The 27,690-nt window shown below is 37.1% G+C and overlaps 3 protein-coding genes across 4 annotated transcripts; 2 read left to right on the plus strand and 1 right to left on the minus strand.

Annotated features, from left to right (window-relative positions):
- Positions 1-5,953: 5,953 nt before the first annotated feature.
- Positions 5,954-8,680, minus strand: tyw5 (tRNA-yW synthesizing protein 5). The gene is made up of 8 exons (XM_055216184.2): positions 8,411-8,680; positions 8,182-8,336; positions 8,027-8,096; positions 7,811-7,855; positions 7,459-7,596; positions 6,950-7,037; positions 6,660-6,776; positions 5,954-6,528 (listed from the first exon to the last, which is right to left on the minus strand). Exons 1-8 carry the CDS (start codon positions 8,489-8,491, stop codon positions 6,251-6,253), a joined length of 972 nt encoding a protein of 323 aa, XP_055072159.2. The 5' UTR covers positions 8,492-8,680; the 3' UTR covers positions 5,954-6,250.
- Positions 8,681-8,721: 41 nt separating this feature from the next.
- Positions 8,722-10,868, plus strand: maip1 (matrix AAA peptidase interacting protein 1). 2 transcript variants are annotated; one of them, XM_073855159.1, is made up of 5 exons: positions 8,722-9,066; positions 9,636-9,710; positions 9,809-9,932; positions 10,177-10,330; positions 10,642-10,868. In XM_073855159.1, exons 1-5 carry the CDS (start codon positions 8,767-8,769, stop codon positions 10,718-10,720), a joined length of 732 nt encoding a protein of 243 aa, XP_073711260.1. In that variant the 5' UTR covers positions 8,722-8,766; the 3' UTR covers positions 10,721-10,868. The 2 variants fall into 2 exon arrangements, with proteins under 2 accessions (XP_073711260.1, XP_055072160.2); XM_055216185.2 differs by having other exon boundaries at positions 9,636-9,707; positions 9,806-9,932.
- Positions 10,869-11,359: 491 nt separating this feature from the next.
- Positions 11,360-27,630, plus strand: pgap1 (post-GPI attachment to proteins inositol deacylase 1). Its single transcript, XM_055216183.2, has 26 exons — positions 11,360-11,714; positions 12,172-12,325; positions 12,543-12,718; positions 12,902-13,073; positions 13,773-13,933; positions 14,342-14,394; positions 15,866-15,932; positions 16,012-16,117; positions 16,212-16,270; positions 16,362-16,445; positions 19,286-19,335; positions 19,555-19,606; positions 19,749-19,826; positions 20,261-20,336; positions 20,678-20,751; positions 21,033-21,084; positions 21,180-21,246; positions 21,335-21,440; positions 21,647-21,685; positions 21,771-21,955; positions 22,131-22,361; positions 23,270-23,405; positions 23,518-23,568; positions 24,787-25,001; positions 25,093-25,197; positions 25,677-27,630. Exons 1-26 carry the CDS (start codon positions 11,583-11,585, stop codon positions 25,816-25,818), a joined length of 2,823 nt encoding a protein of 940 aa, XP_055072158.2. The 5' UTR covers positions 11,360-11,582; the 3' UTR covers positions 25,819-27,630.
- Positions 27,631-27,690: the final 60 nt, after the last annotated feature.

The following is a 27,690-nucleotide window of genomic DNA, read 5'->3' on the forward strand; positions in this document are numbered from 1 at the left end:
GCTATAGTGCAAACATTAAAAAATATGAGCATTTTAATATGATTTTTTTCATTGCCGATTCCGATTTTTTCTTTAAGCCACAGACAAGAAAGACTGAACGAGTACATAAACAAGATGTTTATTTGCTTGTCAACAGGCTTAAATGGCCTTAAAACAACAAGAGGAACTGCATCTTAGCACAATGCTCAAAGACGCAGGATCAGATGATGTTTTTATTTTAAATTGGATTTCTTCTATAGGATTTCAGGATTTAATAAAATTAATAGATTCTTTTTGGTGTGTTTTCACATTTGTGTGATAAAGGAGTTTCGTGTGCTATTAAGAATATTTAAATTTTATATGAATATTATTATACATTATATTATTGTTGTTGCTCTCTGCTCTTTTTATCCGATTACATATTTCTGGCACATTTATGCATTAGTGTATTTTTATTTAAGTTCTGATAGCTTATACTCGTGCAGAACTGTGTTCATTGTCTTTTGGCAAGGTTGGATATTGTGCACCTTAAAAAGTGTGTTAAACAACTGGAAGTGTGTTTTTCAAATGTTCTAATGATGAATTTGTTTAATTGAGACAGGGGTGCAAACTCCTCAGGGGTGAAAAAGGTGACAAAGATACAATTGCTAATTTTATATATATATATATATATATATATATATATATATATATATATATATATATATATATATATATATATAATTTGTATTTTCTTTTTAATTTTAATAGTTTTATTAATTATTTATTCATTGTAAATCTTATTAATTTGAGCATTTACTAATACATTTTTTAAAATCAAATTTGAAACTGTTAACCACAAACTAACATCAATTACTGTAATGACATAAACAAGAATTATATTGTTCATCGTTTGATCATAATGCATTTACTAATGTGAACACATACAAAGCGTTTAGTGTTACAGAAACTTATTTAAAAAAGAAACTTAGTATTTCCTATTATTCAGTAGGCCTATACATAAACAAACAATTCAGGGTTTGTTCTGTTCACAGTAGGGCTGTCGCGGTAACCGCATGACCGCGCTACTGAAAAGCCCAACCGCATGGAAAAAAGCAACCGCAACAACCGCGCCTTTCACGTTAAATTCATGAAACTATTGCCGCCTTGTTTTTCACGACATACAGTACATGTATAAAAAAGGCCAAATAGATTGTCAAGAGTTAAGAGAGTAGGCCAATTTGTTTTTCGTAAATTTCAATTAAAAATGTAATACTTCATATTTCGTTAAATCATACAGTGAATGTGTGAAAAAGTAAAACTGAGATGACAGAATATCTGTGGTGTCGTCTGCCTCTAGATGCAGTTTTAAAGATTAAAATTACTGATAAATATAACTGATAAACACAAATGACGCCAAAATATAACTGGTTGCTTACCAGCATTAAAACCTCATAAGCGTCAGCTCCGTGGATGCAGCCAATATAACGCTGCGGTTGCTTTTGTGAACTGAATGCCCACTTGATTTTTACCTAGACATTTAGATATGCTAGTTTTTCATCAACAGTATCTGTGTGAAACATTTTACACATTGATGATCATCTGCCGACTCGACTATTTCATCTCATCCTCTATACACGGAGAGTCTGCTTTATTAGCGGCTTTTTCCTTCGGTCCGCGTGAGCTAAACGTTTCCGCTTTTTACTTTTTTACTCGCATATATTTCTACATATTTTCGACAAAGGAAGACACAAGATATAATGTAAGTTATTATAGATAGCATTTAAGCTTGTTCTGAAATGATGACAAATCTGTGTGACTAAAAATGACCTCTCCAGCTTAATTTAGCCAAAATAATGATACATTCGTTTTCATACTTTATATATACACGTTCATTTATCTACTAATGTATTATTAAAAATACCCTTAATTATTATGCACTGCCTTCTGTATTGCATTCGTTTAGTACATTTACAGGTGCACAAATACTGGCTAATTTGAACTTCTTTAAGACACTGCTGTTCTGTATTGACCGATGCTCTGTTAATTTGCGCTTAACAAACCTAAATGATGCTCTTTAATTTATTTTTGTTTTCTCAAAAATATATTTAGCTGTAGTATAGCTTGTGTTAATCTTTTTTTCATAAGGGGAAATACATGTAGCCTACCCTTCTACATTAGTTGACCTCATTGTTCTGGATTTTAAAAAATAATTTTCTTTTAGTAAATGAAGGTGGTAACCGCGACAGTTCACAGTCATAGCTATATTAATACAGTATGAATATGAACCCTGAACGAGCAACTCGAATTCAATTCCTATACAATTCGATATACAAATATTACAGGTATTAAAGGTAGAAAAGGGATTTAGTTAAGAGCAGTGATAGATTTTCTTTCAATGCCGTTTTATTAATACAAGTGACAGGAGCAAAATTAGGTAACTTCCCCTTTAAGACCAAAGTCCGGATCTAATACTCTTACACATGCGTTTTCTCTTTCAGCTGTTTACTTTCTTTTACCTAAATAGTCGTGTTTATAAGGACACTTGCAAAGACGGGAATTTTGACGCATGTGTGTAACTTATTTGAGGCTAATACAACGGCAAAATACTCACAAGCTCAATGAGAGGCGGATGCGCGACTTGCACGCTCCTTTCAAACTGAAACAGCGAACGCACGCATATGATATAGCACTGTTGTTTTTGTTTCAACGGCTTAAAATCACTTGTTTTAAAACTGCGGTGCTTAAATACCTGTACAAATGTTAAGTTTTGGTGACCACGCGAACAGCAATGTGATGTGGGCGCGTAACCTTGATTAGAAAATACTAGACTGTTTAAACTTCGGCAGCAAATAAGGTGACTATAAATTCTAAAACATAACCCGCCAAACTGGCTAGTGATTTGACATCATTACCACAATATCTGGAAATTATTTTCATATTTTCATTCATTGCGACCCTGTCGTAGACCCCCCTCACCCCTCATTTTCAAAAACTCATCGGATCTAGACGAATCACAAGGATGACCTTTTTTGGATTAAAAACGGCGAATTTCGCCGAAAGGTGACAAGTTTGCACCCCTGTGAGAAGTATATTTTTCTCTTTCACATATGTTGTTTTACAGTTTTTCTCCATTGGTTTGGCTCATTTCTTGAAACAGAAATTACATTCTCAAAACTCTAAGATAATTTGGCAAAACAGTCTTACAGTTCAGCTCAACACTATAGCTGGCTTGCAAAAGCTCATATATTTCCCAAAACTGTTCACTCATGCTTCAAAACTAAATTCCTTTACCATATAAAGCGTCAGTGCCACAAAAATGGCAAATATCCTTCTCAACTGCTTTGGCTCATTTCTTGAAACAGACAGACGTTCTCAACACTCTTGGTGCTTTTGTCAAAATAAAGTGGATGGTTCAGCACAACACCATGGTTCACCTGCAAAAGCTCATACCTCTCACAAAACAGTTCACTCATGTGTCAAAACTAAATATCCTTCTCATTTTAACAGTCAGTGCCCCCAAAATGCATCGTCCCTTTGACATTGTGTAAGCACTGCAAGTCGAAATGTTTAGATGTTTTGTCACTATGGCAGGGGACCATTGAAATATCTCTTATGTCCACCTTTCAGTCTTAGCCCTTTATTGACAATGGTAACTGTACTGTTTTTTGTCTAGCTAACAGAATACAATTGTGTATAAAACTGAAAAAAAAGGATTTTAGGGTAAGAGTAGCCTCCAAGGTTTGACACCACACATTGCACTCACACTGCCAAGGAAATGGTAACCACTTTTATTCACAAACAAAGTAACTTCCATAGACCAGACCATAAAGAAAATATATAAAGCATAATATACTCTAATATAAACACAAAAAACAATGAAAATTATATGAAGCCTACAGTGCCTACAGCGGGCGTTTCAGAACTAACATCTTTTCACTGGTCGCTGTCCTCACCCTCCCTCTCCTGGCCACCATCCTCACCCTCCTGACCATCCACACGCTGCTGTCTGTCTGGCCACAGATTCTCATCCACATCACAGTGTATATTCTCCCTTGCGATGCAATGAGGGAACAAAACGGCGTGCATGTAGCAACCATCCCCTACCCTAATCTCCTGTAATATCCTAACATGCAGCGTTCATCATGGAGCAGGGACCTTTGATTTTGAGCCCTATGCTCATATATCTCCACCTCCTAGAGCAGAAAAACTCAGGATTGAGAAAAGGAGAGTAAGGTGGTAGGAACACCATGACCATCCTTGAATGAGTAGTGAACCAGTCCCTGATTAGCAGGCCACGGTAGAAATTCACATTGTCCCATACAATGACATATTGTGGTAGGTGAGGCCCGACGAGACCTTTCTCATTTTGAGGGATCAAATCAAAATAAATGCGGTCCAAGAAGATGAGGAGCATCTGTGTATAGTATGGGCCAAGACTGGGGATGTGAGTGGCCACACCATTCTCAGATATGGCATCAAACATAGTAATATTGCCCCCTCACTGGCCTCAGACATCCACCGTGGCCCGGTGGGCAATAATTTTATGGCCACGTCTTCGGCCCTTGGCCAGGTTGAAGCCAGCTTCATCCACAAACATGAGGATGTGAGGGGCCTCGTTTCCTTCCAATGCCATTATTCTCTACAAAAGCGTAAACTCCTACTTTGTTAGTCAAGTTTTAGTTTTACCTGACTGTCAATTGCTGTAATAAATGTATCAAATGTTCAAAGCATTCATATATGTTATTCATGGTATTATGTTCTTGACTAATTTTGCCAATTGAACAGACTATTGTGCATGTGATGACTTATACAATGAAATGACGCTGGCACATTTTGGAGTGAACAGCCATTAGACCGAGAATCAACCAATCAGTTTAGATCCACAAGATCTATTCCCTTGGAAATTGTGCTAAATGTAGGCTACCTGTACTTAATCAGTTGCAAAGATGTACTGAGCTATTGAGACATGTACTTAGATATTTGCAATTTGATGAAATGAATGAGAAATTCAATTCTGTTGTGAACACTTGCCAAGTGGTTTGGAGGTTTGTCCATGTTGTTTTGAGAATGTAATTTCTGTTTCAAGAAATGAGCCAAACCAACGGAGAAAAACTGTAATAAAATAAAAATAAAACTTTTTGCTGCATGTTTGTTGTATAACAGTGGTTTTCAATTCCAGTCCTCGGCCCCCCCTCCCAGAATGTTTTAGATGTCTCCTTATATGAAACACCTGATTTCACTCATCGGCTCCTTAATTAACACACTAACGAGCTGATGATCGGAATCAGGTGTTTTTATAAATGGAGACATCTAAAATGTTCTGGGGGGGGGGGGACTGGAATTGAAAACCACTGTTGTATAACAAGTAGTTAGAGGGCATCTTTGGACAAACTGATTAATGAATTAGACTACAAATAAGAAGCATACAATGTTAAATAAAGACAGACATTTACAAGGACTGGGGATAAATAATGGGGCCATATCTTCTACCTCACTTAAAAAAATGTTGCAAAACTGTAAAGTATTTGCAATCATGAAATTGTAAGAAATAAAAGAGTCATGCTGAACTAATTGTGAGGATAGAAACAATACATTCGTCCAGTTGGCCTAAGGCACCTTACCCCCAATTGCTCCCCGAGCACAGCAGTGAATGTCTGCCCGTTTCTCAGTGCGTGTGTGTCTATGTTTATTACCTGTGCTCCAAATATATGTGCACTGACTAGTTAAAGGGATAGTTTACCCAAAATGAAAATTCTGTCACCTACTCACTCTCATGTTGTTACAAACCTGTATAAATTTCATTGTCTCGATGAACACAAAGCAAGATATTTTGAGAAATGTTTCATAGTATTCTTTTTTCCTACTATAGAAGTGAATGGGATCCACAAACAGTTTGGTTGCAAACATTTCCCAAAATATCTCCCTTTGAGTTCATCAAAACAACGACATCCACACAGGTCCGCAACAACATGAGGCCGAGCAAACGATAAGATAATTTTTATTTTTGGGTGAACTATCCCTTTAAATGCAGAGGACAAATTCCAAGTGCGGATTACCATACTTGGCGTCACTTGACTCAATCAACCTGTACCCAGTGCTGATATTTATATATTTAATATAAATACATACCAGTGTCTGATTAGTTCGATGATCTGGCTAGACATTAACAGATGCTAAATAAAATCATGACAACGATATATTTACCATGAAGTCATTGTCACATTTTTAAGGTAATAAACAAGTTTTTAATCTCTTCCTTTCTCCATTTCTATTGGAATCAGTCAAAAAGCTATGTTGTGTCTAAATTTCCTTGTGTAGATTGCATACAGTAAGCCCGACTTTGAATCCGCAGCACCATCCGACGAGCATAGAAATCTCGATATTCACTTGGAAGTTCTTCCAAGATACCTAGAGTCCGCTCCAGTGCCTGCAGAGCTCGTGTGGCTGCAACTGGGTCTTTGTTTCCATATGGATCTTTCTTATCATAACTCTCAGCTGGCAGATGCCTCCAGAACACATTGACACCAACACCAAACTCCAAAGCCAGGGTATTATGAAACCAAAGAGCTGAGGAAATTTGGTTACACTGTCATTACATACACATAATTCTTTGAAAGTTGCCCTTTGACAGTAAATTCTTTAATGTTCATTTGTTATGTTTAACTATGTTTGACTGACCAGGTTTAAAACAGGTTTACCTGGAATGTAGAGCAGGTCTCCAGGTTCTAGAACACATTCAAAGCGACAAGCTTTTACAAATTCAGGGTAACGCTGCAGATCGGGAGTGTCAATATCCAAAACTTCAGACTTATCCCCTAATAGAACAATGACAAAATTAAAAATTTATTAAAGGTAAATCGATTTTTGTCTAATAAAATTTCACAATTCAATATTTATCACATTGATCTATGTCTATAGTATGTGTATATATAAATAAAACATGTTTTGTCCTACACACACAGTTATGTGTACAGCACTGAAAGATCACCTGTGAGGTAGAGATGAAGGGCATCTTTTGGGCTGAAGAGGACAACACGCTTTCGTCCTGTAACTTGAGCAAGCAGGTTGTCCATTACCTGATGCATAACAAACAACAAGTGGTTAAAAATTATCTCAGGACATGGCATCCCAAGTGATAAAAGGTACACTTTATTTAAGTGCACTTAGTAAATGTACTATTTTCACATACTAATTTAGTACTTCTTAAGATAACCCTAAGAACATTTAAATGTACTCTCAACTGTTTTATTTAAATACACTAAAAATCCATTTAATTATAACTTTTTCAAGTGCATTGAAGTATTACTGAAGTAGAACTATACTTTTAATTAATATATTTGTTGTGTATAACTTTTACACTTTAATTTTGCACAACAAATAACAATGTACTACAAATGTACTTGCTGGTATTTAAGTATATTTTAGTACATACATATACTGTATTTTTACCTGGGATGACACCCATTTGTTTACAAAAACTGTCAGCATAGAACTTACATCATAATGTGTCCACAGTTGCATACCGGGTGAACTGATACGAAAGACACTAGAAAAAAACTGCTCAGGTTCAAAAAACTCTGGAATATGGAAATCTTCTGCCAACTCAGGGAACTGTTTCCTTAAATCAGCAGGTTCCTGAAAAACAAAAACATCTATCAGACAACAGTAAACATTCTGAGAGACTTACACAATTTAAGGTGGGGGAGTATATTCATTAAATAACATAACAACTGAAAGCCTTGCACACATATACTGTATACAAATGAATCATTTTATGAATCATTAAGTTCAATAGTTAAAATCACATGGGATCTTGGTTTCTATAATGATGAATAAATTCTGACAATACCTTACGAGCATCTTCTCCAAGTGAACGCAAGTAATAGCTTTCATTCTGTTTGGGGAAAAAATCCATAATTCATAAATCATTCGTTTAGGCAGGGGTCTCCCACAAAGACAAACCTGTAGCACCTTGCAACAATTGTTGCTAAAGTTAAATGTAAAGTTATTATTTTAATCCAGTTATTTTATGCAGATTTGTGGTTCTATGAATCAGGTAACTAACCTCACTAATGAAGAAATCTGAGTGCTTTGCCTCTGCAGCCCTTTGGACAAATGTATCAAACGGAAGCGTCCTGAAATACAAAGATGTTTAAATTTTTTATTTGGTTTTGGGCTCATCATCTGGGTATAAGTTGTGTGTTAGTAACGTTAGCACACCTGTACACAAAGTTCTTATGCAGAAAGTCCATTCTGGGCTCGGGGCACACGTGCACTTTGACCTCGCGGTCTCCCCCCTTCTGAGCGAGGTAACTCACGGTCCACGAGCTCACGCAGGGTCCCAGGGGCACGCTCCTCAAGATCGCTGGTCTGCGCTGCACGAAACACGTGTGACTAATCAACCGCCCAAAAATATAACAGTGCATCTATAAGTAAATACAACGCATACCAGTGGACATATGTCCCTCGCAAAAGTCTCTCTGTCCACATCAGTGTAAACGGGCACCTCCTGCTTCTCCTGACAGTCCATTTCTAAAAGTCTGAAGTTTCCACTGCATCCACTGTCATGTCATCCCCTAGAAACACTTGTTTTTAATGCATCCGTTTCATTTTGGCAAACAATACATATGATATAAATTTCCTTGCGAATTTAAATAATTAGAGTACATGTATGCTTTGTTTGGCAAATGTTAATGTATTTTCATGTTTATTTTCTCTTTTCTTTATAGGTGGAACTTTAATCTCTCTGGTATGTTTCCAGGCGGATTTTTGTAACAGATGAACAGCTAAGGATCATGGGAGAAAATGGCGCTGTCCTTACTGAGATGTTGTAATTGTAACAGGCCTTTTACGGCTCTAGTTCGGTTCTTTACATCAAGGTCCGTTTTATTAAATCAGTCCAGACGGCTCGCTCCCGTAGCGTCTGTTGTCTGTAATGTCCGGCGGTACAGCTCCGAGCGGGACAGACACAAGAACCAGAAGGTGATGGTTGTTGGCATCCCGAACCCCTTCATCTGGTTTCGAACGCGCATATACTTCTTTTTGATCCGAACTTATTTCGACAAAGAGTTTAACATCGAGGACTTCACGGACGGAGCCAAACAAGTAACGTTATGGGAACTAAACAAGACATTGTTTGTGCCAATCAATGATTTCTATGTTAAATTCAATGTCTTCAACAGAAAACAGTGTGTGTATAAAACAGCCAACAGTGTGTGTGTATAATGCCAGATATGACAATGCTGATTCTAGATTTATGGAAAAGAAGCATAGGGTTTTACTACAGTAACCACAGTTTAACTATGGTAGATGTATATAGGTATTTGTAGTAAAACCATAGTAGCCACAAGCTTATGGTCTCTCACTATAACCATAATTGTAACCATAATGTTTGTAGTAGGCTATGTAGTATGTATGGTATTACAAATGGAAATCAATCCACAAAGAAACAACATGTTTACTATAATTTTAATTAGTGTTAGGAATTTTAATTAAGGAATGTTTTATACGATTATATTTCTGTTTGTAAGTGTTTTACATTTGCATATCACATTTAAGATAAATTGTGAATGAATATACAAAGATAAATGCTTTATTGTAAAATTAAATGTATTTGTATGTACATTTTGTTTCTCAAGATTATTCAGATAAATACTAACTTCTTATTCTCTTAGGCTTTCTCTTATGTATCAAGACTGTTGTCTCAGTGTCACTTTGAGGCTCTTGAAGGATTAGTTGCTAAAGATCTAAGTATATCAAGATACCAAGCACATTTTTGTTTCCTTGATTAGTATTGTGTGGTGCGCATAAAAGACCGAAATTAATCTAAAAATGTATCCTTTAGCTTATAGGGAAACTTCAAGAAAAATGCGCTCATTTGCCTTTGAGCCACCAGAGGGCGCTGTCCGCCGAGTCTGATGAAATCATGTACACAACGACTGGAGATGTTGGCATTTACTATGATGATAGTGGTAAGACTTTCTATGCTTCACGGAATGCAATATTTGCAGAGGTCATATTTTTAATTCTTGGTTGCAGGTAACTTAAATCATGCAAAGTTGTATCCTCATAAAATACATATGGAACTGTTCCATATGCCAGATAATTTAAATATGTCCTGTAACAAAGTTTCGTGTGTTTAAAGTTATTTTGGTATTTAGCGCACCATACAGTCCTATGCATGGAGAATAAATGCAGTGTTTTCCTTGCTTTCAGGAAGGAAATTTGTAAGTATTTTGATGCGCTTCTGGTACTTGACAAGTGCCAGACTTCCTGATGACACTATGGAAGGAGCACGAGTATTCCAGGTTTCCATTGGTGGAGATGGAGAGAAACCAGAGACCAAAAGACTCCTCACAGCCAATTATGAGTAAGAATCAAAGTGGCCCTTGTCATTATACGCGGTGTCACTGATTTAGATGTGATATAGTTTTGTTTCATTTCCTTTGATCATTAAAATTTGAGTGTATGGAAAACCTTCAATAATAAATATCTGAAGAGTTTCGTTGCAAAACTAAGTAGCACCATAAAACAAAATAATAACATGATAACATAATAATAAACATGTTTTGACAAAAATGTTAAAAATGGATTTATCTAACTTTGCAACAAAATTCTTCATCTATAAATCCGATTAGTACAAAACTATTTTATATCTGTATTGTTTTCATTCTTTCACAGATTTCAGAGGGAGTTTACCCAAGGCGTGTCCCCAGACTGGATTATCACAAGAATAGAGCACTCGAAGCTTCTTGACTAGGAGAAATTTTTGTAATTTTTTTATTACATGACTTGCAATTAAGATTTAGGCATAATGTACAAACCTTCACTGGAAGAACATAAGAATATAACATTGCAATACTGTCAACTCCAGATTATCCACACTGACAAAAGAGAGTTGTTTATTTCTTCTGTGTTTAAGACATTTTTTATGTGTAAGTTATTGTTGTCTCCACATTTTGATCCTAGAAAACTTCATTTAAACATTGCATATTTAACAGACAACATGGCTAAAATGTATAAAAAATACAGGATGCATTTGAAATAAGGAATTAGCATTTAGTATTTTGACCATGGAAACCTGTTATTTTGAGATGTTGATTAAATATACACTAGTTAGGGATTTTAACTGAGTCTCTCTTTTATAATGTACTCTATATATATTTAAAAGTAACGTTACAGAAATTAAATTTGTATTCAAACGTTTTACCATCTGATCATTATTGACAAACGTTTCCACTTAAAACAATGTGATTACCCAAATAAATGTAAGGTGTCATGGAAACGTTTCCTGTAATAAACATTAATGTTCTGTTTGTGTCATACATATGCATAATATAGAATTATTACCATGTTATTTACCATAATTATACCACTCTTGCCATCCCACCTTCAAAGCCCGCCCAATAATACTTTTATACTTTATTGGTCAAAAATGGAATTTTGCTCGCTCTCCATTGGCTAAGTCTCATGCCTGTATCATGGCGTCACCCACGAGACGCGTGACAGATTCGTAGGAGGTTTCCTATAGGTTAAAACAGGCAGTGTGTGTTACAATGAGGAAAAGGGAGTCGCGAAATGAATTGAATGTGTAAATAAAGTAAAGCTGATTTCGTGGAGACATGAGGTTTACTGTGTACGCGTTTTTCGGCTTTGCTCTCGGGGTTTTGCTCGTGGGGTTGCGGGAACTGTTGTTTGGTTTCGAGGAGAACCGATGTAGCATGACATACATGTTCGAGTACCCAGAATACCGAGTGAGTAATGCAAGTCAAATAGTATATGCATATAATTTACGTATGTTTGCAATAAGCAAAATACATAGTTGTGTAGTCGGGGCAACGTCACTAGCTCACAGGTCAGTGGCAGGCCATTTATGCATTAGTTCCTCGTGCCTGTCACTCTACCTGTTGTTTTAGCCACGTACAAATTTCATATTACAAGCATTGGTCATTATATATGATATTTATTGTTTCAACACACATTTGGGTACCAATAAAGGAAATCCACATGCTAATATTGTCCCATATATTAGTCTCGAATTGGGTATCCCACAAATATAAAACTCACATTCACAGACATGTACCACAATCTGTACAGACATTTATATATACATTTCTTTGTCTATTATCAGTAATCGTGTTGAACAATTAGATTTGGTTGTGGTCCTATGCCTGAATACTCACGCATGTTTCTGTGCGTTCGCGTTTGCGGCGCGTCCCGCTTCCGCGCCGTGTCGCGCGCCAGTATCCATCATACGGACTGTATCTTTATGGAGAGGGCGCATATGCTCTGGAGACCAAAGGACTCAAACTCACGGGTGCTCCTGTTCTTTTCCTGCCTGGCAATGCAGGGAGCTACAAGCAAGGTGAGATGGAAACGGTCTTTTCTTCAGATTTTTTGTTTGCACCCCAATGGGCTTGTCATTGGCTTCTGTGTAAATCCAGCAGGCTAAATAGTGGTCAGGAGCAGCACCAGCTATCATGTCATACATGTTCCTGTAACAGTTAGACTTAGTCAAACAGTGGCCCATGCTTGGTAAGTAATGCCAGTCTATTTAAATAAGTCATTATACTTTCTTGCAGCACGTTCTCTGGGTTCTGTGGCATTAAGGAAGGCTGAGGACTTGGAGGGGCCGATCCATATGAACGTCTTCACCATTGATTTTAATGAGGAGTTGGTGGCTCTGTACGGGGGCAGCTTGCGCAGACAGACTCACTTTCTTCATGAAAGCATTAAAGCCATCTTGCGCCTTTACAAGGTAAGAATTAAATAAGTCATAGGGATGGTTTTTTTTTTGCTTGCTTTATATCTAGCCTTCAGTTGCACTAGTAAGGCCATGATTTTGAGTTGTGTGCACTTTTTTTTAGGAGTGCCTACTTAGTTTCTGTAGTGACAGGTTCTGTTGTGTTAATGCATGTTGATCTCGTTCCAACGAATGCAGGACCAGCCTGACCCCCCAACAAGTGTGGTTTTGGTGGGTCACTCCATGGGTGGGATTGTAGCGAGAGCATTGTTCACTCTACCACGCTTCAACCCACAACTTGTTAGCCTTATTATCACCCAGGCTTCACCTCATCAGGCACCTGTGTTGTCTCTGGATCCTTATTTACTGGGTATAAGAATACATTTGCTCATGTAGATGCAAATGTAAGATGTGTATATGCACTCACCTAAAGGATTATTAGGAACACCTGTTCAATTGCTCATTAATGCAATGGTGTAATGGTGTGGGGGATGTTTTCTTGGCACACTTTAGGCCCCTTAGTGCCAATTGTGCATCGTTTAAATGCCTTGGCCTACCTGAGCATTGTTTCTGACCATGTCCATCCCTTTATGACCACCATGTACCTATCCTCTGATGGCTACTTCCAGGAGGATAATGCACCATGTCACAAAGCTCGAATCATTTCAAATTGTTTTCTTGAACATGACAATGAGTTCACTGTACTAAAATGGCCCCCACAGTCACCAGATCTTAACCCAATAGAGCATCTTTGGGATGTAGTGGAACGGGAGCTTCGTGCCCTGGATGTGCATCCCACAAATCTCCATTAACTGCAAGATGCTATCCTATCAATATGGGCCAACATTTCTAAAGAATGCTTTCAGCACCTTGTTGAATCAATGCCACGTAGAATTAAGGCAGTTCTGAATGCGAAAGGAGGTCAAACACAGTATTAGTATGGTGTTCCTAATAATCCTTTAGGTGAGTGTATATATGTATGCTTTTTTGCTACACCCATACAAAAATATTCTTAAAGATCATTTTTTTTGTAGTTCATTAAAGTCTTTTTTGTGTGTTTATATGGTAGAGTTTTATTCTAGTGTCAGTAAGCGCTGGGCCACAGGTGCTGAAGAATTTCGGAATGTAACTGTTCTGTCTGTTGGTGGGGGTTATCGTGACTACCAGGTGCGCTCAGGTTTGACTGCGCTGTCCTGCCCCATTGATGACCTCAATAAAAAGTCTCTAGTGGTAAGTCTATCTAAAATGTGTTTTAAGATCTTTAATTGAAAATCCTCCTCGAGGACTCCTTTATGTCTGATTTGGCCTTTGGTCCATAAGAGGGCATGCACACCAAAGCTTTTATGCCGGCATATGTTTTTAATTGTTTCCAATAGAAGCACAGCGTTAAAAAAAACGTTTCTCAGCGCTGAGAGTTAAAAAAAATATTCAGCTTCAGTTCTCACAGTGGAGGTGGGACAAATATCACAACAACCAACCGACGCATCCTACAGCAAATGATAAACAAAGCAGAAGTATCACAGCTACCAAAGCACTCAGCTAAAGAAAGCTGGCAGTCGGCGTCCACCTGGCATTTTAAAGCTCTGGTGTGCACACCCCCTAAGTATAGTATATACCTATTTTTGCCATTTGTTTTAGGTGACTGCAGTTCCTAGGACCTGGGTTTCCACAGATCATCTCTCCATTGTATGGTAGGGTTTTTTTTAATCCACCCCTAGTACCTTAAAGCTCACATAATACACGCTTTCTGCTAATCTCATGTTTACTTGAGTACCTATAGAGTAGTAATGCATCCTTCATATCGTCAAAGAGTCTTTAGTTTTATCAGATTTATAAAAGACATGACCCGGTTGGGACCACCCCATTTCAACGAAATCCAGCGTTAAACAAAATACACGCACAACTCTGCTGCTACCCCAGATAAACAAACTACTGTATTTTTCGGACTATAAGTTGCTTCGGAGTATAAGTCACATCAGTCAAAAATGCGTTTTGAAGAGGAAAAAACATATACGTTGCACTGGACATTCGTCGCATTTATTTAGAAAATTATTTCACAAAATCCAAGCCCAAGAACAGACATTTATTCTGGAAAGGTAAGTTATTCAACTAAACAATGGCACACAGGCTGAATAGGTTTCCGTACGTTAACATAACATTAACATTTATTCAGCTAACACAATAGCACACAGAACATACCTGGGAGGCTGAGTAGGCTAAATTAACATAACAAGCCAAATCAGTTTTACCAAGCTCCCGAAGTCATTCCGCATCACTGAATCCATTGAATTATATGAATACAGGAGCAATATATAGCGGACTCTCACGGCTGTGGATGGTAATGGATCCTCTTGGTTCATATGAAATAATTTTGACGTATAAGTCGCACCTGACTAGAAGTCGCAGGACCAGCCAAACTATGAAAAAAGTGTGACTTATAGTCCGGAAATACGCTATATTCATTGTTTCCATAATGCTGGATTCTATGGGAAGCTGAACAAACTTAAAGGTGCAGTGTGTAATTTTTAGAAGGATCTCTTGACAGAAATGCAAAATAATAAACAAAACTATATTATCAGGGTGTATAAAGACCTTGTTATAATGAACCGTTATGTGTTTATTGCCTTAGAATGAGACGTTTTATCTACATACACAGAGGGTCCCCTTACATGGAAGCCACCATTTTGTGCAGCCATGTTTCTACAGAAGCCCTTAACGGACAAACTTTTTTACTAAGTTGTCTCCAACAATGACAGCTAACGGTGGCAGCTAACGTAGCTTCTCTGTGTGTTTCAAAAGCAAGAGGTGAGCAGTGGACTGAGCCGTTGGTTACAATTCACAGCCTCACCACTAGGTGCTGCTAAAATTTACACACTGCACGTTTAAATTTCCCTCACAAACAGCAACACACTTCTTTGGTGACGTTGATTTTTATGTTGGCTTTGTTGGTGTGTGTATGTGCTAATCCAGTTGAAGGGCTTTCACTGTACTTCCTGCAGTAGTCGAAAAAACTTTCTAAAACTTGTACTACGAACCTCAATGAAGTGCATTCGGCACAGAAATACTCTGCCAAATGTTTTTTTGGAATCTTTGCCCATGTTTGATGTCATGTAAAGTATAATATTTTAGTAGCTATGTCAGTGTTTATTTATATATTTCAAGGTGCAAGGAGCTGGTTCTTGCCACGGTCAGGTCATTTTTTGATCTTATTGAACCAGAAACAGGACAGGTGAGTTATGCTGTAATACCTTGTGAGAATTAAGCCCTGTATTAATGCGAGTTTGTTATTCACTGATGTTGCTTATCAGTTTACAGAGAATCCACAGAAGCGAATGTCCGTGCTAAACTACCACTTCATTAGACACCCGGTACAGCGGCCTGGCGAAAGACAACAAGCTCCTGTCACTTTCTCAGGTTTGTATGCCCATGTATATTTATGAATTTGTCAGTGATCTTCCTTTTGGAGCTTAAAGATAAGATCTCTCTGACTTGCTTTTTATCCAAATAGCTCCTCCAGAGGCATGGAAGGAGGTCAACACGCTCCGTCTGTTTTATAGTGCTCCCAAGGTGAATATCTGTTTCAGGAAAATTAATTCTGACAGCATCACATTTACTGTATGGTGATGTATATCACCCATTTTCTCAACCCTGTTGACAGGAAGCTCAAGCAAAGTACTTCATGTTTGCTCTTTCCAGTCGAAGGAAAGCTTACAGTCACTTTCACTGCCGCAGTAATAATCTGGTAAGATTGCTCAAATAATTATTTGTTAATTGGTCTGTTTTTTAGCATTAATATAGCACTGATATATTTATTTAAAGGAACAGTATGTAAGAAATGTATATCAATTAATCATAAAATGTCCCTGATATATCACTAGACATTAAGAAATCATTTTCATTTCAAATACTTATAACACTGACAACAGTGATCTGGCCAGGATATTGTCATTTAAAAAGTGGAGTTGCAGCCCTCAACTGATGTATATGTTGTCATGTTGTGCACTGGCCACCAGTTGTGAGATTGCAGTACCAGTTTTAGCCACAAGTTTTGTGATTGCAATACTAGTTTTGACCACAATCCTACATACTGTTCCTTTAAGCAAGTAAATATATGCAATGTTAGGTTTGTTAAACTACCTGCACCTTGATCCATGGCTAATCATAATAAAAGGCAGATACACATGACATAAGGTCCCATAATGTTGTGATTGATAGGTGTTTGATGCTTTTTAGTTGGGTCATTCTATGAAAATGGTGGCTTTTTGAACAGACAACTTTTTAAAAATGGAATTCTTTTTTAAAACAAAAACTTATAGTCAGATAATAGTTAACCTCTTAACATTATAAATCAACTTAAATGATAGCTTAATGTATTTTTATATTTTTACTACATTACATTAAAAAGATTTAGCTACATTACATTAAAAAAGCTTGTGCTGCTTTTTTGTCACTGATGGTACCTATATTTTAGATGACATTTTAGGCGTCCCAGAATGTATTTTGACTATTTTATTTGCATACATAATCAAAGACAGAAAAAGTTAATGTAATATTAAGAAATTGTCTTGATTAGTAATAATTTACTTTAAACATGCATGTGTAAAGTTCTATTGTGTGACCTTTTTCTATTTCTACCATTGTGTTTTTGTTGTAACATTAGAAATAATTGAGGTTGAGTGATCAAAATTGAATGATGATATCCTTAAATGCTTACTTTTGAAAGCAGCAACAGTAACACCAGTGACGATAACACCAGTGACAAATCTGCAGACACAATGCCATATCTAAGATTGCGGCCACAGTAACTCAAACCACACTTCTTAAATTGTAAATAAATCACTTAATCATGCAATTTGAAAAATTATATTAATAAAATTTTCTTTCCCCTTACTATAAACTGTAGAACACCAGTGACGCATCTTAAAGGAATATACCATTTTCTTAAAAGAAAAATCCAGATAATTTACTCACCACCATGCCATCCAAAATGTCGATGTCTGTCCCCGCTCATTCAAGAAGAAATTATGTTTTTTGAGGAAAACATTGCAGGATTTTTCTCATTTTAATGGACTTTAATAGAGCCCAACATTTAATACTTAACTTAACACTTAACAGTTTTTTTCAACGGAGTTTCAACGGTCTATAAACGATCCCAAACGAGGCATAAGGGTCTTATCTAGCGAAACGATTGTCATTTTTGACAAGAAAAATAAAAAATATGCTCTTTTTAACCACAACTTTTCGTCTAGATCCGGTCCAGCGTGGCCTAACGTAAATGCGCAGTGACGTAGGGAGGTCACGTGTTACATATATAAAACGCACATTTGCGGACCATTGTAAACAATAAACTGACACAAAGACATTAATTAATATCATTCGACAACCAACAACGTCGGAACGGTCCTCTTTCTCAACACTTGTAAACACAGTTTCGCGTTCGTCCTCTGTGACCTCTTGACGTCATGACGTATTGCGTGGGGTCACGCTATCGCATCAAGACCGGATTTAGACGAGAAGTTGTGGTTTAAAAGTGGATTTTTTTTTCTTGTCAAAAATGACAATCGTTTTGCTAGATAAGACCCTTATGCCTCGTTTGGAATCGTTTATAGTCCTTTGAAACTCCGTTGAAAAAAACTGTCGGGTGTTGAGTTAAGTATTAAATGTTGGGCTCTATTAAAGTCCATTAAAATGAGAAAAATCCTGCAATGTTTTCCTCAAAAAACATAATTTCTTCTCGACTGAACAAAGAAAGACATTAACATTTTGGATGACATGGTGGTGAGTAAATTATCTGGATTTTTCTTTTAAGAAAATTGAATATTCCTTTAAGTCCTCGCATGAAATTATCAAATTATTTAATTGCTAAAAGATGAGGAGAGACTGCACACTCACCATGTGCTTTTCAAAACAGCCATGCCTACAATGAATGTTTGACCCAGGAAGAAGTTGGCAAGGATGTTGATTTTTTTCAAAGTGGTGGTTTTTATAAATTGTAAAACCAGTGACATGAAATTGGGGGACGGGTATTCCCTGTAAATTATTTATAATATTTAGTTGAAATTTTAGTTTTTTAAGTAGTCTACTAAATAACTGTACTACTTCCCTTTGTATTATGACATTTAAGGGGGGAGAATAATATCTTTTTTAACTCAAAATATGTCACTAAACCACAACTCCTGACCCGAGGGACAAGCCAATTTCATGGTACTGACCATGTTCTACAATATATATATAAAAATTGTTTGCAATATAACTGTCTTACATATGTTTTATTAATAAGAAAACACTTCAATTAAAACAAAAAAATATGTATTTTGTGTCATTATCTGACAATTTTAAGTGTTTTTCCTGGTGGTTGGGGCTGGGACAGGAAAGCCACCATTTTCGTAGAATGACCCAGTTACTGCATATTTAGATTGAATAAAACCATTGAATTTAGTCTCAAATATTGTAATCAGAAACGTGACTAGGACCTTGTTATTGCCTGAATGTTTTTTTGAAGAGGTCTCTTTCTTATAATTTATGCTAATTGTGAAATGTCACAGCATTTTCAACATCTGCATGTCTGTTTGTTTTCAACAGGAAATGTCCAGTTGGCTGTACGGCTGCACCCACATTAGTGGCTCAAGTTGGTGAGTCTTTGGCCTAAAGTAAATCTTATCTAAAGTTTCTGAGACTGTAAGAATTATGGATTTTGAAAAATTGAGACTTGGGGTGTAATGCACATAGCAATCAACTGGAAGGTTGCTGGATGTCATAGGGAGCCGAACCCTGGTTGATTCAAGGGGAACTGCTGAATTACTAGTTGTTTGTAATGGCAGTTTTATTTGTTACTTTCTTCTTTCTCTCAGTGTGCAGGCAGTAGATTTGTCATCTGGGACAGAACTCATTCCAGCTTATAAGGTCAATCCATTAACATACAGTACCTGCACTGTATTTTTATTGATTTTCTTTGTACAAGCATTCAACATTGAATGATTAATTGTCACTAAAAAGTGCTTTGAAAAAATAATTAAAATTTTTAGGGGTTTGTTTGTCTTTCTAGGCTATTACAGTGAAAATCAGTGCACTTTCTCATGTCTCTCATCTTATCATTGATGCCTCTAACCTCAACGGAGAGCAGGTCAGTACCTCAAAGAGTTGTTTTACTGCCCTAAACAAAAAAAAACATTTCCAGTTATAAAGTAAGACGCTGTCGTTTGGTGATAAGTTATTACAGTCGTATGCAAAAGTTTTGGCATCCCTGAATATTTCAATTTAATCAGTGCTAAGTAGTTACAGGTATTCAATCAACAAAATGACAAGAGTGCCCAAATTTATGCACCTGTCTAATTTCATTTTGATGCATATTGCACATTTTCTGTTAATCCAATAAACTTAATTTCACTACTGAAATATTACTGTCCTTCAGTTATTTGATAGATCAAAATGATATTGCTGATCCAAACTCCCAAATATTTATAAATGAAAATCATGGAAATTGTCAGGGGTGCGCAAACTTTTGCATACGACTGTATGTTATCATTATTATATGACTTCTTGTCTTTCTGCTGGTAGTTTGTAGTGGAGTGTGAGCTGCAGAGAGAAGAGAGCTTTACTGTGTCGGTGCATCTGCCCCATGTGCTGTCCTTTGGTGAGGCTATTTACATGCATGCAATCTTTATTACATGAGTAAAGACTTCTTAATCTTTTAAATACATGGTCAATGTTATTGTACGGTGCTTGTGATATTTTATTTTTCAGTACTTCATTACTTGTTTAGTCGTGCAAGGTACAGTTTCATGTAATATTGTGATTTTATGAGCTTTAAGAGATTTCACTCTTTTTAAATTGTTGTGCCCCTTTACCAAGCCCTTGCCACCAAAGACATTGTATCTGGTTGAGCTTGGAGCTAGCAACCCTGATGTCATGGGTTCGATTTTCACAAGTGACTTTTGTAGATGAGTGATTGAACCTGAATGTGACTTGTTGCAGGTTTGACTGTCAGTGACATTAGCATTAACTCCTCTGGACTACTCCATACACTGCAGCTACAAGACTTTCATCAGGTAAACACTCATAGCAGTATATATTTTCTGCCCTCCTCTCCTGTGTTAACCATAACTCATCTTTATGATATTTAAAATATCCCTTTATGTGCACAAAAATGTATGTAACGGTACAAAATGAATGCTCTTTTAATCAAATGGATCTATTTGGTTTGATGTGATATTGGACTGTAATTTATTAGAGCACAATCTTGTACTTTTTGTTTCCAAAGTTATTTGGAAAAAAACAATTTGTTAAACTTTGGATGGATAAATGATTGAATTAAAGTTTGTTTCTTCAGGTTTATCAGGCATTCAGAATCACAGTCATGAGTCACTGCAAGTCCACTAAAGGTACTCAGTGCGATGGTCAACTCCCATCAGTTTTTCAATTAAGCATAATGATTTAAAAGTTTTACAGCTGTCGTTAAATGTTTTTTGCTGTACAGACAGACTGCCAAGTGTGTACAGGTTGAAGGTGCCTTGGTTTCGTGAAGATTCTTTTACCACAGCAAGGTAAAAAAAACTGTTTGCATTTTTGTGTATAAATTTGCATTATAGTTATAATGATGTTTTGTTTTTGTTTTTAATTTTTGGACTGAAGTATTCCATCAGTATCTGAGATCTACGGGATGCTTCACACCAGCCGTCCAGACAACAAATCCAGTGCTGTTTTGCAGCTCCACACTGCCCCCAACTGCCAGTATAAGGTACTTTACCCCTGGCTTTGATTCAGGATCAAGAGCCAGATTTAAATTGTACATCGAGTGACAGGGCAGACTGACACGGCAGAGTAAATAAGAAAATTGACGTGCTGATTGAGAACAACTTTCTCAGACAAGGTGTACATGAATAATGTCAAGCAACAGTCACCAGTCAATAAATAACTTGTTTCTAAAGTTGTCTTTTTTTGCAGGTTTCTATTAGGACTTCGGTTCCCAAAGTGCTTGGGCAGGTGAACTTGCATTGTGTGGCATTACATCAATCATGCTTTGAATCTGTGAGCGTTCTTGTATTTAAAATGAATTGTTGTTTAATAGATCCTGCGTTTCTGTGGCCCGACACTACCTGTATATACAGCAATAGCACTTCTCCTCATGATCAGGGCTCAGATTAGCTCTTTGAAAAGATCAGGACATCCAGTTGGAATGCAAGAGGCGATGAGTAAATCATTACACCTCCACACACTGGAACTGCCTGTCTTACTGCTGATACTGCTACTCAGGTGAGTCTCTAAACAGTGTCACACTCTTTTATTGTGAATGCTAATTCTCTATTGCTGCAGTAGGACTCATCAGACAATGTAATTCAATGAAAAACCATTTAATTTCATAATACATATCATCATGTTTATATGGTTCAACTTGTTTCTTTTATTTCCTACCTTTTCTCACACACAGACAGAGTTGGTTTCGGGATGTCTGGTCCTCGTTGGGTCTCCCACTAGTGGATACTCTTCCAGTATACCCTATAGAGGACTTATCTCAAGATTCAAACCCACTTGCACAGGAATGGCCCCGGCTGGTGTCCCCGCTGCTCTGTGTGCTGGGTGCAGTCATTGCATTCTGGGGTAGCACGGTCCTTAGAGTTTTTGTCCGTTTCCTGTCCTTTGTGCTTGCTCCACTGCACAGGTAAATATTTAACCCTTTAACGTTAACATTATTATGAATGTCGTGAACTAAACTAAATCAAGCAAAAAACATATCTTTTTTTAAGTACTTTGTGTCTGTAGATACTACAACATACAATTCTAAGTAATATTGCAGGTTCAGCATTCAAAATAAATAGCTTCTGTAAATAGAGACAGAGCGCAGTTATGCTAATTTGAAAACCATGCCCACCAGGGGGAGAACAATCCAACCGTCTCCATTGACTTTGTATTGCGAGAGGCCGCCTCCTTGTCATTTCTGGCTTATAACAAAAAACAGAATAATGCCTCAAAGCTGCTGTGTGACAAGATGTACAGCTAACAAGCAAAAAAAACCAGAATTAAGCTTTTATAAGCTGTCGAGCCGTAAAACTCAGCTTTTAAGGAGAAAAAGTGGATCGCCGACTAGCATTAGACTGGATCTGTTTCCCTCTAGTGGGCGCAGTTCTACTAATAGGAGTACTATGAAAAGTTGCCTGTTTTCTACTTTTGTGTCTTTAAACGCTTGTTTTTTGGTGTCGACAGCTTATAAAAACTTATTTCTGGGTTTTTTGGCTTGTTAGCTGTACACCTTGTCACACCGCAGCTTTTAGGCATTATTCTGTTTTTTGTTATAAGCCAGAAATGACAATGAGGCAGCCTTTCGCAATACAAAGTCAATGGAGACGGATGGATTGTTTTCCCCCCGGTGGGCGTGGTTTTCGGGTTATGACGCGTTGCTCTCTGTCTCTATGCGAAATAACCTGTAGAGAACAGATGTCTTCCCCTTAAACATCTGCATAAATTAAACAAAAATAAAACTTATTTTTGTAGCTGGGAACAATGCTCATTTTAGTAGTGGGAAGGGGTTGTGCGTCTGATTTAATGTGTCATATTACTGTGTGCTTACAGACCTTCAGTGTCGCGGGACTGTGGCACTTTTCGTTTTCGCACTCAAATTCTTCTGATGGTGTCGTTGAGTGCGCTGGGTGGCGTCACGTGTGGAGCTCTGGCTCTAATGGTCTCCACTTTCCTCCACCTCTACAGGGTGAGTGATTATATCCATTCATTTTTGTATACACCCTTTCTCATAATGGTTGTGTAAATATTGATTTCTTTATTATGATTTGAATCTCCTGGGATTGTTTGTCTTTGTGCAGGTGCTTAGATTACAGATGACAGAGAGATCGCTGAGCCATGTACTGAATCTGGTAAAAATTTTGCTTTGCTTACAAAGTCACAAAAGGATAGTTCACCCCAAAATAAAATTCTGTCGTCATTTTCTCATCCTCATGTTGTTTAAAAAGATATTTATCATGAAAACCTGACTTTTTCCATGTTTAAGTGCTATAATTGGGTCCCTTGTGCTTCTATCAACCTAGAAAATGTTAAAATGAACAACCCAGTAACTTAGTTTTGGTAAACTATTTTCTGCAAGCATGTGAAGAAATATGTAATAGAAATTTTGCTCCCCTTGTGATGTCAGAAGGGGATAATACCGCCCCCTAACCTGCACTATCCAACCACGGCACTGCCATTTAGTCCAGAGGTCAGCTCGTTTGCATTTAAAAGGACACACCCAAAAATGGCACATTTTTGCTCACAAGTGGCAATTTTAACATGCTATAATACATTATCTATATGGTATGTTAAGCTAGAACTTTACATATGTACTTTGGGGACACCAACGATTTATTTTACATTTTAAAAAAAGTTGTGAAATATCCCCTTTAAATAAATAATAGTAAGCACCAGTGGCGGCCGGTGACTTCTTTTTTTTTGTGGGCGCTCGATGCGAAGTTTGTCACAACTGTGTATGTACTGTAGTCCGCCATGTGTGTGGTTCCTTATTTCAAAATATGTGTTCTGCATGTCGAGGGCGTGTATGTGCATCATGTGTCTTGTCAAAATAAGTGCCTGCTGCAGACGCGTCTAAAGGGTTTATGATAAAAGAGACGCTCGCGTTTGCCAGATACTCGCATAATCTCATGCGTAATCAGAGTTACTGTTAAGGGAGTGTCTTGCGTGTATTTTGTGAATGTGAGCTCTCTTTTATCATTAACGGTTTTGACGCATGTGCAGCAGGCACTTATTTTGACAAAACACGTGATGCACATGGTTCACATGATGCAACAAACGTTGATTTGTGATTACACTGCTGCTTTAAACACCCCAAAACTGACTTAAGACTACACTGACAAGTACTTCTTTTCACATTCAAAAACAATGAGTTTGCTCTTATGTGGCAAATAATAATTGCATGTCTTTCTTTATAATAACATGCACTGATGAATCATTAAAAAGTTTCTTTTATGTTGACTTTAACACTGTCTAAATTTCTTTATTGCTCCTTTTTTGCTTTCAAACTGCCAAATTGATTGACTTATTAATTCACAATTACTGTAAATGTTTTGTTCCTCTTGAACCAGGCCCCTCAGAAGGCATCACAAAACTCAGAGAATGGTTTTAATGGTGGCGACTGTCACAGTAAAAATAAAGAATGTAATGGCACACCACTACTGTCAGAATCATTGCTTGAAGATGTAAGAGATGATCTGGAGCTTCACCTTAGCCTGTCCACACTGCTGACCCTTCCCATGATGCTCAGCGCCCCTTCCCTTATCCATTGGAATCGCAATCTTAGGTAAATATTAGCACATAAAATCCATGGTTATTTATTGTTGTTGTTATTTGTTATTCTGTTGTTTATTTCTCATATCTGTATGTGTCTTTAGATATTGGGTCCATCTGGATCCTGACCCCTGCTGGCCTCACACGCTGCCCCTGCTCATTAGCACTATATTGCTGGTCAACTGTAACACACAAAGACTCATCCGGAGGTATGTGTGCATCTCTGTAGTAATTTAAAGGGCGGTCACACTACACTATTCATTTCATTGACTTCTATTCATACTCATGCAAATGCATCGGAAACGCAAGCTTGTGCGAATATATTTTTTTACTGAGTATCAATGTTCAAGTCTTGTGAATATTTAACACATATGACCAGTAGAAAAGCGGTACATCATGACATGACATTTCTCTACTGAAAAGCTAAGATGGACGAATTGCTCCCTGCCCATATTCGCGGCAACGTCCAAAAATATTTGTCTACTATTCGAATATTTCTCTAGTCTATTGTGACCGGACCATTACTCTTAATCAATGATGTCAGAAACACAAAAAATATTAATTGAAGGTTGATACAAATATTATCCGCCACACTGTCTTAAACTCCATTAACAGTTTATAGTTTCTAGAAACCAAAATTCAAAGTTTTGCATGCGTATTTACACATGTTCTTGTTGTTGCATTACAGCAGACTGATGCTGAATCTGATGGTCCGCCTGCTGCTGCCGCTTTGTGTGGGCATGCTGGCTTTCTGCCCTCTGCACATTTACCGGGTCACTCACTTTCTCTCTGCAGCGCTGACCCTTTTGGTCTGTTCATGTTACTTTTGACCTCCTCACAAACCGTAGATTAGAACCAGACCAAGAATTTGTGAATAGCCAGACAGCCTTAGAACCATGTGTGCATTCAGTGGGATCAAATGGACGGGTGACATCACTGGACCAGCACATCCAACGTCGTGTGATTTGTTGTACGTCGTCATTTGTAGCCTCTGAACAGGGTATTTAATTTTTTTAAAGCTGGTGCGTATTGCGGTTTGTATTTATGAACAAAATTTGTTCATTACGGCTAATTTCCCAGACATGAGTGTTCAGTGATTGTTATTTTTAGTCTAAGATTACATTTAAGGCATGTATGGGGAATTAGCTGGTAATGTAAATACTGTATGTAATTCTGTGTGCAGAGATGGAAAAGAAGGGTTTGAAAATCCATGAGATTTAATACTGGTGTTTAAAGTCAACATGAAACCATAATTAACCCTATAATTTTTTTTTTAAATGCATAAGCATTTACAACAACAGGATGTTAACATTACCTAGTGCAATAGAGTATAATATCAAATAATGATCAATTTAAAATAGAAATATATTATACAAATGTTACACATATCGACATTCTCTCATAAGTGAAATTGTGACCTTGTGATTCTCAGTGGAGTTTAAGGGGAACCACAATTGACCACAAACTAATTTTGATCTGGCTGTACTATTCATAAACACGCATTATTTATTAACTATTTCCTGATGGATAAAATAGATTTTGTTTTGTTTCGAAATGATGTATATAAAATAACTACAATATAAAGGGTTGTTGTTGTTGTTTCATGTTGATCTTTAAGAGTATGAAAACCGCTTTGAATGTTTGTTTAGCTATTCTGCAGTTGACATGGCTGGCTACATCATTCTGCTTGTTTTTCAATGTGTCTTTTTGCCTTAAACCATTTAGCCCTGAATGCCCAAACTTTTTGTTAGACAGATCCGTACATGTACAAACGCCCCGATTGCATTTAGCCAAAACTGTAAGGCAACATCTCGAAATGTTATCATAGATTTTGTGCACACAAAAAAAGTGTATTGAAGCAGGAGCAATATGATGATTTTTGTGCAATAATTGATGTTAAAAATACATCGTGGTTACATTCACGTAATAGTGTAGTCTCATAAAATGAGGCTAAGAATCACTGCCACAATCACAGTAGCCATGTAATCATTGCTGTCTGCACAGATCTCAACTTTCCTTGCGTGTTTCTGGATCTTCATATGCTTCTCAGCAGCGTTTGTCTGATGTGATGTAATTTGTCATCGTGAATCAAATGAAGGAATTGTGCCTTTCTTGTAATATGCCCCTGCTTCTTGTCAGTGAAGTCTTATATTTAAAGCAGAAACGATTTAGCCGTGTCCCCTCTCACAGACTGTAGTCAAAAAAACACACAAAAAAAACACTTGTATGACACAGGCTTGTGTCAACTGCACTGTGACTGTACGTGTGTGGGTGCGTGTGTATTTCAGAAGAATCCTTAAATTCTTCATGAATGAAAATTGATGGGTGAGGTGTTTTATTGTGTGATGTGATTTTGCTCAGCATTGTTCTTTATTAGAGCATTATTGTGGTGAAAATATGCTGCATTTTCCTAACAAAAATTATTATGATTGTTGTCATTGGTGTTCACTGTGATGTGCCACAATATTTGGAAGCCAGGATCTTATGTCTGCTGATCCAGGACCGGGCAATGTTCATGTAAAGATAAACTGAAGTCGAACAGCAGCTCTTTAACCCTCTTTCACCTTGCAGCAATGACAGCAATGTTTGTATTAATGCTAGCAAGGTTTTTGCTTTGAGAAATGTTAAAACTTTTAAATGGAGACTGTTGTTATGTGGTATTTTTTCTGCTATAGCAGTTGTATATGAATTGCAATGAAAGT

The sequence above is a fragment of the Misgurnus anguillicaudatus genome, chromosome 17 (assembly GCF_027580225.2).
Source record: "Misgurnus anguillicaudatus chromosome 17, ASM2758022v2, whole genome shotgun sequence".
Lineage (NCBI taxonomy): Eukaryota > Metazoa > Chordata > Actinopteri > Cypriniformes > Cobitidae > Misgurnus > Misgurnus anguillicaudatus.